General features: G+C 43.3%; 1 protein-coding gene across 1 annotated transcript in view; it reads right to left on the bottom strand.

Moving 5' to 3' along the window:
• LOC123491305 (tumor necrosis factor receptor superfamily member 16-like) overlaps positions 1 to 12913 on the bottom strand; it is a 39250-nt gene extending 26337 nt beyond the window's left edge. Inside the window, exons 1-3 of the mRNA XM_045221594.1 lie at positions 12582 to 12913; positions 8539 to 8701; positions 29 to 391 (exon numbers count right to left, since the gene is read on the bottom strand). Of these exons, the coding sequence (XP_045077529.1) occupies positions 29 to 391; positions 8539 to 8701; positions 12582 to 12620 (565 nt within the window). The 5' untranslated portion in view covers positions 12621 to 12913. The remainder of the gene's footprint in view (positions 1 to 28; positions 392 to 8538; positions 8702 to 12581) is intronic.
• Positions 12914 to 13274: the final 361 nt, after the last annotated feature.

Raw genomic sequence — 13274 nt, 5'->3', positions numbered from 1 at the left:
ACGTGTGTGAGGGTGTTGGTTCTCTTACTGTGGCAGAGGGAGTCGCTGACGGGGGTGCAGGCGCTCAGCTCCACCTCGATGCCCTCATCACATATGGTGCAGGGCAGGCAGGGGTCCAGGTAGCTGTCCCGGTCGGAGTAGGTGTCGTCTATACACTCCTCACACACCGTGTCGTGGTTGTGCCCGCAGTGTGCCAACACGCCATGGCCCGCCGGGCACACCGTGCAGGGCTCACAGAGCCCAGACACTTCACTCAGGTAGTAGTTGTAGTCACACACGCAGATGGCATCGTTGGAGTCAGTGCAGGGCGTCTGCATGCGCATCAGACCTGTACACATGGTGCAGGGGATACAGGTCTCTGTGTGGCTGTAGTTCTCTGAGTAGGTCTCACCTGGAGGGGAAGAAAGAAGAAGGGGACAGAGAAAGATGAGGGAGAGGATGAGACAGAGGGGTGAAGGGGAGAGGGGGATGGAGAGAGGAGAGAGGAAATATTTATATGAGGAGGAGATAAGCAGGGAGCAAGAGAGAAAGAGAGAGAGAGAGAGAGAGAGAGAGACGGACGGACGGACGGACGGACAGACAGACGGACGACATGAATCATGTTTACTGCTGCTGTGTTCATCTAAAGGGGGGATACAGTGGGCTCTGGATGATTTGTGTTCTGGGACATGAAAGGTGCTCTTGTTGAGGAAGGAGTCTGAAGCCTGCCGCGCTCATTACTATATTGATCTCTGTGTGGACTGTACTGAGTAAAGCACTCATTTCTAAATCATAAACAATGTGACCTGCAGTAATGATATACATCTCTCCTGCTCTGAACAGACGATGAGATGGCCTCTATTCAAGGTTAATCAAGCTGGATTTGGCACAAAGGATCACTGATCATTTGATGCTTGACCAATCTTCATAATTTTCAAGTATGTTGCAGAATGATAAACCCAAATTATAATTTCATCAGACATATTTTGGTAACAACTCAGGGGGATCATTTATAACCGTTGAGTAAATGTCACACTAAATATCTGCGTGCGCTATTTCTGAAAATAATACGTACGTCTAAAAATATTGAGATGTATAAACTTGGCGCACGCCATACGCATGTTTCCCGTTGTAAATCAGACTTGTCATAAAACTGTGCGTGTGTGAACAAGCATTATAACTCCGCCAGGAAAAAACACTCCGTTCACTTGACTATAACACCGTTTAACACCCATTATTTGCTGTATGATTTGGAACTATTGGAATTAGGCCACGGGACGGCAGTTTCTAAAAGAAAGAGCAATGGCAAATCTGATCAGATTTCTGTAGAGGTGTGGGCAGAATGTTTTCATCTTTTACAGTGACATTTTCAAACTAAACATGCATGATGCCTATAGCGAGTGCCGAACACTTGATTGATTGTATATTCAAAACAATTTAAAAGTAAAATGCTACAGCCCACACTTCTTTGCAAAAGACGAATTGTTTTGTTTATCAATAGATGATTGTGTTTCTTCAGTATCTCCTGCCTTGGTCTCTGAGATGTCGCGCTCCTATCGCACAACAATACTGTAGCCTATACCCATACTGTGAAGTATTTTACATAAGCTACCAGTCTATTTACTGTGTTGGTAGAATGTTTTCATCTTTTGCAGTAATTGATGCTGTATTTAGCAAAGGACTGTGACACTTTCTGAAAGAGAAAATTATGGCAGATTGTCGTGGACCTGTCAACAATGTTTTGAATTCAATTCCAAAAATAACCACTAACGGCAAATGGTTTCATCTTGTTATTATGTTTTAATGAATAAGCGTGTCATCATATCCCCCATTTGCACAAAGTACTTACTTGCCTGCTTGCAATACAATACTTCAACCAATAGAAAATGTGCGTACGCATGGTCTAAACTTTGCGTGGAGTAAAGGACATTCTCACGCCAAGTTCACTTTTTATAAATGCCAACGTAAAAACTGGTGAACGTATGTTTTGTGGTATATTTTGTACAATCGCAACCTTTATAAAGGAGGCCACTGATGACTATTTGCTGAGCCAGTTGTAGTTGTCTTTATGAAGTTCCATCAGTAGAATGTTGGTGCTAAAAGTTGAGCCATGAAGGTGTTGACCCCAAACTGGGTTATTCTCATGCTGAGAGTTCTTAGCGGTACAAAGTAATCCATTAATATTAAATGTTCATATAGAATTTTTTATATATATAATTGGAATCCTGCTGAATTATTCATAGAGTCTGTTATTTTATTGGCTGTAGGAGATGAGAGTGGCGGTTGGTGGGAGAGGAGAGGAGAGGAGAGGAGAGGAGAGGAGAGGAGGGAGAGAGAGAGAGGAGAGGAGAGGAGAGGAGAGGAGAGGAGAGGAGAGGAGAGGAGAGGAGAGGAGAGGCTGGCTGGCTGGCTGGCTGGCTGGTTCAGATAACAGAACAGCGGGATCCCCACCGGATATAGAGTGTTCCCCAAATCCCTCTGTACTCCTGTGTGATGCCCTTCTAAAGGGGGAACAGGAGAGAGGAGGCATCTTGTGCAATCTGTTCAATGTCAATCTTTTGAGACTATTAGAAACAGCAAGAGATGCATGTTTTTGTGTGTGTGTCTGCATCTACGTGAGAGTATCATGTATTGTGTGTGTGTGTGTGTGTGTGTGTGTGCCTGCGTGCGTGTGTGTGTGTGGCTGCGTGCGTGTGTGCATGCGTGCATGTGTGTCTGTGTGTCTGTGTCAGGACGAGCAATGAGAAGTGTTGGGTGGCAGTTGTTGTTGTGTTCAGTAAGAGAGAGAGAGAGTGTATTGCTGGTGTGAAAAGCCCTGCAGCAATGTCCTAGTGCTTGCCTTGCCTTGTAAGCTGCTCCAGCATGTAAACACTAGCACAGGCTGAGCCTTATAGCTCTAACACCTTGCAAACAGCAGCACAGCTTACTACTTGACAATACAGGGTATCAGCTCTGGTGGTCCTCTGTAGCTCAGCTGGTAGAGCACGGCGCTTGTAATGCTAAGGTAGTGGGTTCGATCCCCGGGACCACCCATACACACACAAAAAATGTATGCACGCATGACTGTAAGTCGCTTTGGATAAAAGCGTCTGCTAAATGGCATATTATTATTTATATCTCCCTTACTTTAACCACAGTGGAAACAGAGAATGTGAGAGGTAATGGCTTTGAAACGTTAGTGGAGGATAAACCTCATAACAGGGCTGGATAAAACAGGCTCATTCTGTGAGAACAGGATTTTATTTCCTCTGAGTTTCCAACTCCAACCATTTGAGGTAACACAGTGAAAAACATTGGCGATGGTCCAAAATTGGATGATCAAACAAACATGCATGTTACAGACCATCAAAAAGACCATCAAATAGTAAATATAAATTCATATGATTCATAAGAATCAGGGAACAGGGCAATGGAGAGACCTGAGGTTGAGCTCCCTCCACTGCCAGGTGGTGGCTCAGGTCCAGTGTTATTGTTCTCTAACATTTCTCAGCAGTCAGTCAGCAGTGAGTGGTTCAGATGGTGGTCTCTTTATATGGCTCTGGCTAGAGGTTGTAGAGCTGACATAGACCGAGTGAGCGGGACCTTCGATCCGGGCGGATAAATAACTGACCTTAGGGTAAATAATGATTAGAAGTAGGACTCAGAGCCTTTGTTTTCTTTTCAGTCAGGCTCGATGGTACAACCTTTCCTCAACCTCCCCAATTATCCCGCAGTGCAACAGGCCTTGCATGCATAAATCCCTATGCAGTCATTGTATATAAACATGTCTAAACGTGACCATATGCACCGTATGCTACAGAACCACGCACATGCAGGACACAGGAGAGAGATGAGAGCGTGAGAGAGAGAGCGAGAGAGAGAGAGAGAGAGAGAGAGAGAGAGAGAGAGAGAGAGAGAGAGAGAGAGAGAGAGAGAGAGAGAGAGAGAGAGAGAGAGAGAGAGAGAGAGAGAGAGAGAGAGAGAGAGAGAGAGAGAAGGGGGTGAATATCTAGCAGTATGATCCTGTCAGCAGTTAGTGATTGAAGGCTGATGGATGTAGTGTAAATGTGCCAATTCAGCCTGAGAAGTGTTTCGACCCCATTAGATTAGCATAATTAATAATGCAGGTCTGGACATCCTTAAGCTTCTCCTGTGTCCATCCTCTTTTCTCTTCTCCATCATCAGCACTATCCTGCTGTGTTCTTCTGTGGCCATTTCCCCACTGATGTCAGACAGTACTATGGCTTTCCTTCCTTAAGTATTTTCTCTCTTTCTGCTATGCTAACATAACATACTGGCTCTTGTCTCTCTGTAGGGCTATACGTTAAACGTTTTGAAACCTGTGTGCCAATTTTTATTTGTCTTTTAAAACTTGAAACATTTCTTTATCAGTGTGTAATTATCACGGCACGCCTCAGTGGTCCGCTTGGCTCGACCCCAAGGTTTACAACATCTGTTTAGGGTATTATTAACGTTACTATAATGCTATTATTAGGATTTTAAAAAGGGAAGTCATATCTGGTGACAGTTACATGTTATCCCTCATTATCTTGCCTAGTGATGTTCTGGGGTCAGTGGAGTAATGCAGTAGTTTCCACTGTAGGAGCCACAGAGGACTCTCAAACTCTAATTCCTCCTCATTCCCCCATTACCCACTGATCCACAATCAGTCAGTCCTTTTTTACACACTCCATTGACTAAGGAAGCTGTGGTTCTCCTCTCTCTCTCAGTCCCTCTCTCTCTCTTTCTCCCTCTCTCTCTATCTCTCTCTCTCTCTCTAAATCCCCAACTGAACCCCATTCAGTCAGCGGACTTTGTAAACGCTTCATTGACTGGCAGGGCTCTGCCTTTTCTCTCTCCATCCCCACTGATCCCCAGTCAGTTGCAGCCCCCTTTGTGATGCTTCACTGAGAGACAGCTCTGGATGTGCTGTGTCCCATGACAGGCAGAGAGAGAGAAAGTGGAAAGGACTGATAAATATTTTAGCGGTGCTGACGTTGGCAGGCGTCTAGACCTGAAAGGATAGGATAGGGCAATGAGGAGGGGAGGTGTTAGCGGGACAGGGAGTAGAGTATGCAGAGAGGAAGAAGAGGTAAATAAAGATGCACCCATATTTACCATGAAACAGGAAATGGATGCTCTGAATGTTTTTTCACCTTTTAAAAATATTAATACCTGCACTTTATGAAATACTGCTTCTATCTACGTATATACCGCGAGACCCATGAGGTGGCACACAATTGGCCCAGCATCGTCCGGGTTAGGGGAGGGCTTGGCTGGCTGGGATGTCCTTGTCCCATCGTGCTCTCGCGCATGCACGCTGACTTCGGTCACTAGCTGTACAGTGTTTCCTCTGACACATTGGTGCTTCCGGGTTAAGCGGGCAGTGTGTCAAGAAGCAGTGCGGCTTGGCGGGGTCGTGTTACAGAGGACGCATGGCTCTCAACCTTCGCCTCTCCTGAGACCGTACAGGAGTTGCAGCGATGGGACAAGACTGTAACTATCAATTGGATATCATGAAAAAGGGAGAGTTCCTAAAACAGGCAAAGGCTAGCAGTGTCAGTAACATAATTGGAATGCTGAGCGGTGGTTTATCATTTACCATTAACATATTTTTTATCACAGTAAAAGTGACAGCATTTATACATTTTAATTGATAAATTATGGACTCTTAGGGCAGGGTTCAGTCAAACATTAGAATACAACACAGTCCATATTAGGATATCTCTGCTGCTTTTGCAAAGAAACCAAGCAGCCCCAGTTTCCTGCTGTAATCCATCACTTTGTGTAATTTGCTGATAATAATGATGACTTAGTCTCCATTCCTCATCCCCTCCTCTCCCATTTCCCCTCCCTTCATCCTCAGAATATTACAGTTCTTCTCTTACCTCTCTATCTACACTGTCTGGTTGGCTGTACACCAACTGACAAGCTGCTGTTGATGAGAGTTTGATCTTAAACTGCCAAGGTCCAGGAATATTAATATTAATATTAAAATGATGTGCATACCATGTCTTTACACATTGTTGGCCAGCAGTTCACAGGCATCCGAGGCCAGTGTTGTGCCTGTAGGAACTTGTTATGGTGAGACTATATCAAGTAGCAACACAGGCCATCTTCTGACTAAATGACTTAATTTATCTAATTTTAGACCTCGTCTGTTCTGTGTCCTGCTCAACATTGTTGGAAAACACTGGCATTCCTGGGATTTGTAAAGGACCTCAACTGAAGAATACTTTGTCTGTGAAAATGTCACAGTTGTGAAAGAAGATCCTATTTGTATGACTCAGTCAATAGAGCAGACCTGACACCAATCATGAGTCACAATGCACTCTGACATTCTGCTCATCCACCACAGCTATGCAGTGACCTATGAGAACTACACTTTGACTTCTACTCTGTGTTCTCACAAATACTACATAGGAGCATCTTAACTACTGTAAAGGACAACAACAGAAAGAGAGTAAAAGAGAAAGAGAGGGAAAATGGTGAAACAAGCCCTAAGATGAAGTGCATATGTTTGTTTGGGTCCTCCTGTAGCTCAGTTGGTAGAGCATGGCGCTTGCAAAGCCAGGGTTGTGGGTTCGATTCCCATGGGGGGCGAGTATGAAAGATATATGCACTCACTAACTGTAAGTCGCTCTGGATAAGAGCGTCTGCTAAATGACTAAAAAATGTTTTTTTTTTAATGTAAAAATGTTTGCTTAAAGGCTCTTCCTCTCTGTAGGATGTTCTAGTGCAACATTGGCACCTCTCCCGTCCCGTCTTATCCTCCCTCTGAATCAGTGCTAATGGTTTTCAGCCTAAGTTGTAAGTGAACACATTTGGCCCCACTTACAGCCATCAAACACAGGAATTCCTGCCTGTTTCCAAAGAACACTATGTTATTAAAACAGGGACAGAAGGCTTTTTTTTTAGTAAAGTGCAATTTGGACAGTAACATTTTTGTTCAGGCTTATTTCTGTTTTGAGTTGATGGTTTTAGATGGTGGGGTATTAATGTGTAAATTGGCATTGATGGTGTTAATGAGTGCATATAAGGTTAAATGAAATCATTGAGGCGGCCCGCCTAAGTCCAAACAGTGTAAAAACAATCAAATATATATATATATACACTACCGTTCAAAAGTTTGGGGTCACATAGAAATGTCGTTGTTTTCGAAAGAAAATCAATTTTTTTGTCCATTAAAATAACATCAAATTGATCAGAAATACAGTGTAGACATTGATAATGTTGTAAATGGCTATTGTAGCTGGAAATGGCTGATTTTTAATGGAATATCTACATAGGCGTACTGAGGCCCATTATCAGCAACCATCAGTCCTGTGTTCCAATGGCACGTTGTGTTTGCTAATCCAAGTTTATCATTTTAAAAGGCTAATTGATCATTAGAAAACCATTTTGCAATTGTGTTAGCACAGCTGAAAACTGTTGTGCTGATTAAAGAAGCAATAAAACTGGTCTTCTTGAGACTAGTTGAGTATCTGGAGCATCAGCAATTGTGGGTTCGATTACAGGCTCAAAATGGCCAGAAACAAATAACTTTCTTCTGAAACTCGTCAGTCTATTCTTGTTCTGAGAAATGAAGGCTATTCCATGCGAGAAATTGCCAAGAAACTAAAGATCTCTTACAACGCTGTGTACTACTCCCTTCACAGAACAGCACAAACTGGCTCTAACCAGAATAGAAAGAGGAGTGGGAGGCCCCGGTGCACGACTGAGCAAGAGGACAAATACATTTGAGTGTCTAGTTTGAGAAACAGGCAGCTTCATTAAATAGTACACACAAAACACCAGTCTCAACGTCAACAGTGAAGAGGCGACTCCGGGATGCTGACCTTCTAGGCAGAGTTGCAAAGAAAAAGCCATATCTCAGACTGGCCAATAAAAATAAAAGATGGGCAGTCTGAGATATGACTTTTTTTCTACATTTTCTGGATGGAAAAACACTTTCAGTCTAAACTTAAATTGCTGAAACCAGATATAAAGTATGCAATAAATATAAGTCCAAACTGAGTAAAACCAGATATAAAGTATGCAATAAATATAAGTCCAAACAGTGTAAAAACAATCAAATATATATAGACAATCAGGGAGAATTGAAAATTCCAAAAATAATGAATTTAGCAGTATAGATTGTGTTATTATGTTTGAGCAAAAGAACACAACAGTAGCCATGGCAAAATGCATTGAATCGCAGAAAATTTGCTTTAAAACTGCAATGTTTTCTCTCAGTTGCATGGCGAAATGTGGAGAATTGCAGGAAATTAACTTTAAAACGACAAAAATGTATCTCTGCTCCATGGAGAAATGTGTAGAATTGCAGGAAATTGGCTCAAAAATTCAAATATTTCTCTACACCACCAAGATGGGGGCTTCTAAAATTCTGACATGCCGACGGGCCAACTGCGCCCCCTGCCATGCCTCCTGCCACACCCACCACATAAGCCCCTTTTTGATCCAGAAAAAAAACCTGTAGTTGTGCACCTGAAAATAGCTGTGTGTGTGTGCCTGTGTGCCTGTGTGCCTGTGTATATGTCTGTATAGATGTGCACTTTTGCATTTGAGGGATGTACTCACTGTCCAGGCACTGGGCGCAGACGGTCTGGTTGGCACCACACTTCCTCACCACCCCCTCTCCAGGTGGGCACTCCTCACAGCACGCTCCACTCTTGGTATACTGGCCTGACTCACAGGGCACCTGCACCGCCCGCTCCGTCTTAGAAGCCAGCAATACCCCAACCTGGCACAGACAGAGGAACAGACAGAAGGGTGTTAAAGCAGAGGGCACCCATTGAGGGGAACGTTTTGGAGGCAAAAATGACAGCCAGATGTGTATTACAATCATGTTCCTAATCTAACCTCTTATCATGGCATTAAATAATTTTGTCTACATCCAAATCAGAGACAAATTCTTCTACAGAGCAATACATTGTCCCAACCCTCCCGGTGCTCACCCATGACTGGTCCTAGTAACACCTAGAAACATATGCGCCTAACGCACAACTTCATGTTGCATGTTAGCACTTCAATATATCCCCCCATACATACACACACACACCCATGCATACACACACTCGCACACGCACACACACACACACACACACACACACACACACACACACACACACACACACATGTACACACACTTCCCCCCAGAATTCCTGTTCCGATCATCCATCTCCAGCCTGCTGTCCTTCACACTGCAGCTCTCAGTGTGTCTGCAGAGTGTTTACAAAGACTCCTGAACCCATTCATTCATAAGGAGAAGATCTAGGTTTGTTTTTCTAATACTTGATTTGTGTTTTCTTCCCCATAGGGGTTACTCTCCTCCTTATTTATTCTGCTTGTAGTGCAAACATTAGTCGAGTACCGCTGGCTAGAGCATACTGCAAGTCCAGGTGGGACTGTTCCTGGTAGTAAAGCGTTTGAGGAACTTATGTTTTTCTTTAAGGCCAAGACAAACGGAGCTGTCTACGGGGCTATTGGTCAGACTCAGTACTGTTGATGGAGGCCCTGGGAGAGTTAACTTCCTTGTTTTTCTCTCTAATTGCTAAGTGTGGTAAAAGACAGATTCCTCTCTGTAATTTGCATTACGATTCCTCATATTGCGCAACTTAACTATAAATTCACACACGCACGCACACAAAACACGCACACGCACACACACGCTGCCTCCTGCTACACACAATCTTCTCTCTTTCTCTTTTTATTTCCACTCTTTTTCTCACTGCCTCTCTCCACTCTCCCTCTCTCTCCCCTTCTCTGTCACTTCCTCTCTCTCACTCTGATATAAATGCCAAACAGCTTCACAGGCACAGGACTAAAGCATGTTTTCATACGTAGAATACATTTAAATAAGGAAACAATAATGTGAAGCACATTCTGAGGTCATAATCATAAAAATCATTAGACTGAAATGCTTTAACGTTTAATGCCTCACATTTTACTAAGAAAAACTGCTGGTCTTCTCTCTTTCTCTTTAACTGTCTCCCTCTCTCCCCCTCCCTCAGCCCCTGCTTTCATTCAGAAACAGATGCACTGAGAGCAGCCACCAGCACAGCTCTCTCTCTCTGTCGATCGACTCTCATGCGCTCTGTACATTTCTCCCTCTCTCTCTCCTCCATCTCTCTCTCCTCCCTCTCTCTCTCTCCTCCCTCTCTTTCTCTCCTGCCCCCCCCAGTTGGATAAACACTCCAAACAGCCCACCCGCCCGCTCGGAGGCGTCCGCATGGTCCTAATGCACACTGTTCTTTTGTATCACATTCCAATGATAAAACAGAAGGGGGACAAAAATGCAATTTCAGAATGTGGGGGGGACATGTCCCCCGTCCCCCGTCACCCTCCGTCCCCAATGAAAGTTGCACCCCTGACCCCTCTACTCATGTCATGTCTCCCTCTGTTGGAGAATTTCCCAAAGCATTGCTAAACCACACATCAGCACCTTTTCTTATCCTTCCTAATTTATGCAAACCTTGGCTCAAAACCTCTGTTTTTATTTGAATATGATCATAGATTAAAATCACCAGGTTGGTGAATGTGAACTTGGAATGCAGCCCAAACCCCGAGTTTATCTGTATTTGTATCCATCTTATCAGTGAAATAAACTGGCAATTACCAGCCTCACCTCTGATAAGGAGCCTGCTACCCTCAACATGATCTGAGTGACTGAAAGGTGCTGCATGGTCAATCCGACGTCTGCATTGGCCGTGCAGCATTTAGGGTGATATGGCCTCTGCAGAAGTCAGGGCATTCATACTTCTTGAGCTTCGCGGAGCAGCGCAGAACTGTTGTGAAGGATGTTGTCAAGGAAGTGAGTTTGTGTTTATACAGGACCTCCCGCCCTCACCCACCATGAACCAATCATATATGGAGCCCTCCGCATTGTCACAAAATTTGAGAGGCGCACGGCGATGCGGTACGGAGCTTATTTTGGTCTCTGCATGCCTCCCCTCCGGAAACTCCGCAATTGCGTCACACCATCCATACGGAGCCTCCGACCACATTTTCGGATCAAGCATAAATTGGCTTTAAGTCTTCAACTCAAAAGTGTAGAATAAGGCAATGCCCTCACACACACATACACACACACACATGCACACACACACACACACACACACATACACACACCAGGTCACATCCCCAGCCTTGACATTCCTGCTTTGCACTCTCCCCCGATTTCATAGTCAATTAGAGACTATTTCTCAATCTAATTCTACAAACGTGCTCTATACTACCACAATGTTGTAAAGAAGCTGTCAAAACAGACTTCTCCTGAGTCATGTATAGGGCTGTTCACATGGTGAGTGAATGAACAAGCCTTATTGTACCAGCAGGTCTTGACATATCAGGAGGATTAGCCTATGACAGCCACTAGACCAGCAGGTTTAGGCATATCAGGAAGATTAGCCCATGACAGCCACTTCCCAAATAATAGCAAATAGTTTGTCATCATCACCATCACCATTATCATTATCATCACCCAACTATCAAAAATTCTGATGCATGTCATGAATTTCTCAAAACATTTTTGCACTTCAGATAAGACACTACCTCCACTTCAACAGAAGCCTACTGCCAAAAAAGGAAAAGGAAATATGGGGACTTTAGGATTTCATTGCAGGTCCATTTATAAAAACTGTTGTTAGAGCACATATGGACTGAAATTTAAAGGGTTTGGTCAATCATCAGTAAATGGTACAGATCTGTTTCATATATGCATACTCAATGTTGGGGAAGCTACTCTGAAAATATAGTTTACCCAGCTACCAAAGTAGTTAAACTGGGTATATGGGTGAAGTAGGCAATGATTTCCTTTCTTTTTTCTGCATCAGACCTGCTTTATTCTCACTTGGAACACTTGTTTTTGTGTTTATTAGGTTAAATTACACATTCTGTTATCATATGACCTCAAAGTGATCTGTTCTTGCAATTTGTAGTCTATGACATTTCAGATTTACATATTAATGTTTTTCAAGAAGTAGTTTGGATGTAGTGAACTACTTTTTCAAAGTAACTTTAGTTAAGTAAAATATTTGTTCTTAAGGGTAGATTAACTTCTTCCAGTGTGAAGTAATTGGTAGCTTGGTCAACTATGTTTTCTGAGTAGCTTCCCCATCACTGAGTATGCATATATGCAACAGATCTGTGCCATTTACCAATGACTGACCAAGCTTTTTACATTTCAGTCCATATGTGATCTTATAACAGTTTTTAATGAATGGACCTGCTATGAAATCCAACAATTCTAAAAGGAACCTTGGACTATGGCACCTGCCTAAGAAAACCTTCCAGGATGGTTGTTCTATAAAGGATATAGATGAAGAGCACGGTGTTATTATAAAATACACATACGGGTTTCTTATGATCAGTTCTGAGATGAGGGGTGATAAGCACCTTCCCTCCAGCAGCTCTCCTCAGATTAGTATCGTGACTAATTTGCCAGCATTAGTTGGAGAAATACGCGGGACAGTGCAGGATCCCCAGTCCAATAAAACTCCAGTTTTATAACGCAGAGTAATAAAATGCCAACAATGAACACGTTTCTCCCATGCTAGCTATTCAATAAAAAAATTAAATATATTTCTTATGAAATCAGAGTTATAAATCATGCCACTACTCACCACTCCAAACAACATCACCAATGATAAGGTACCCATCATGCTTCGGTTTCCTACAGTGTCATAAAACAAATAGACTATACTAAGTGGATACTGCAAAGGAACATACAGGACGAATTGTTCATTTTAATTCCAGTGGCAATTCTTTATCAATGAGTCCGCAGTGAATTCCACATGCTCTTCGCTGCCGTGTAGCGTTCGAGACCTTTTGAGAGTGAGTTGCGTCGCTTTGGCAGGTCACTGGTGCGTGCGTACAGCGTCCCCGCGCAGACTGACTGTACTGAGCGCTATCCAGCAGTGCACTGCGGAGGCAAGAGTCGTGCACGAACTGAAGAGAGGCACGTTCACTCTTTCCCGATTCACTCTGTGACTTCTGCAGTAGACGACTTGCACGATCTACCCCAGGGATCATCAACTATATTCAGGCGCGGGCCGGAACATAACTACAAATAATTTGTAGACTGCAAATTGACCGCAAGAAGCCCAAACATATATAATATTTGACTAAAACATAATAATTCCAAACCTTGCTTATATTTTTATATGGTCATGTGTTTCTCTATTATGCATGGCAATACTTGGGAACAGATATCCCAAATAAAAATAACTTGGAGCTGATTTCCAGGTGTTTTAACAATTAAAATGTCCAACAATTAAAAACACCTGCTGTACAAATTCGGCCATCTGGGCGCCAGT

This window comes from Coregonus clupeaformis, chromosome 7, assembly GCF_020615455.1.
Source record: "Coregonus clupeaformis isolate EN_2021a chromosome 7, ASM2061545v1, whole genome shotgun sequence".
NCBI classification, from domain to species: Eukaryota; Metazoa; Chordata; class Actinopteri; order Salmoniformes; family Salmonidae; genus Coregonus; species Coregonus clupeaformis.
This window is presented reverse-complemented; position numbering and strand designations above follow the sequence as displayed.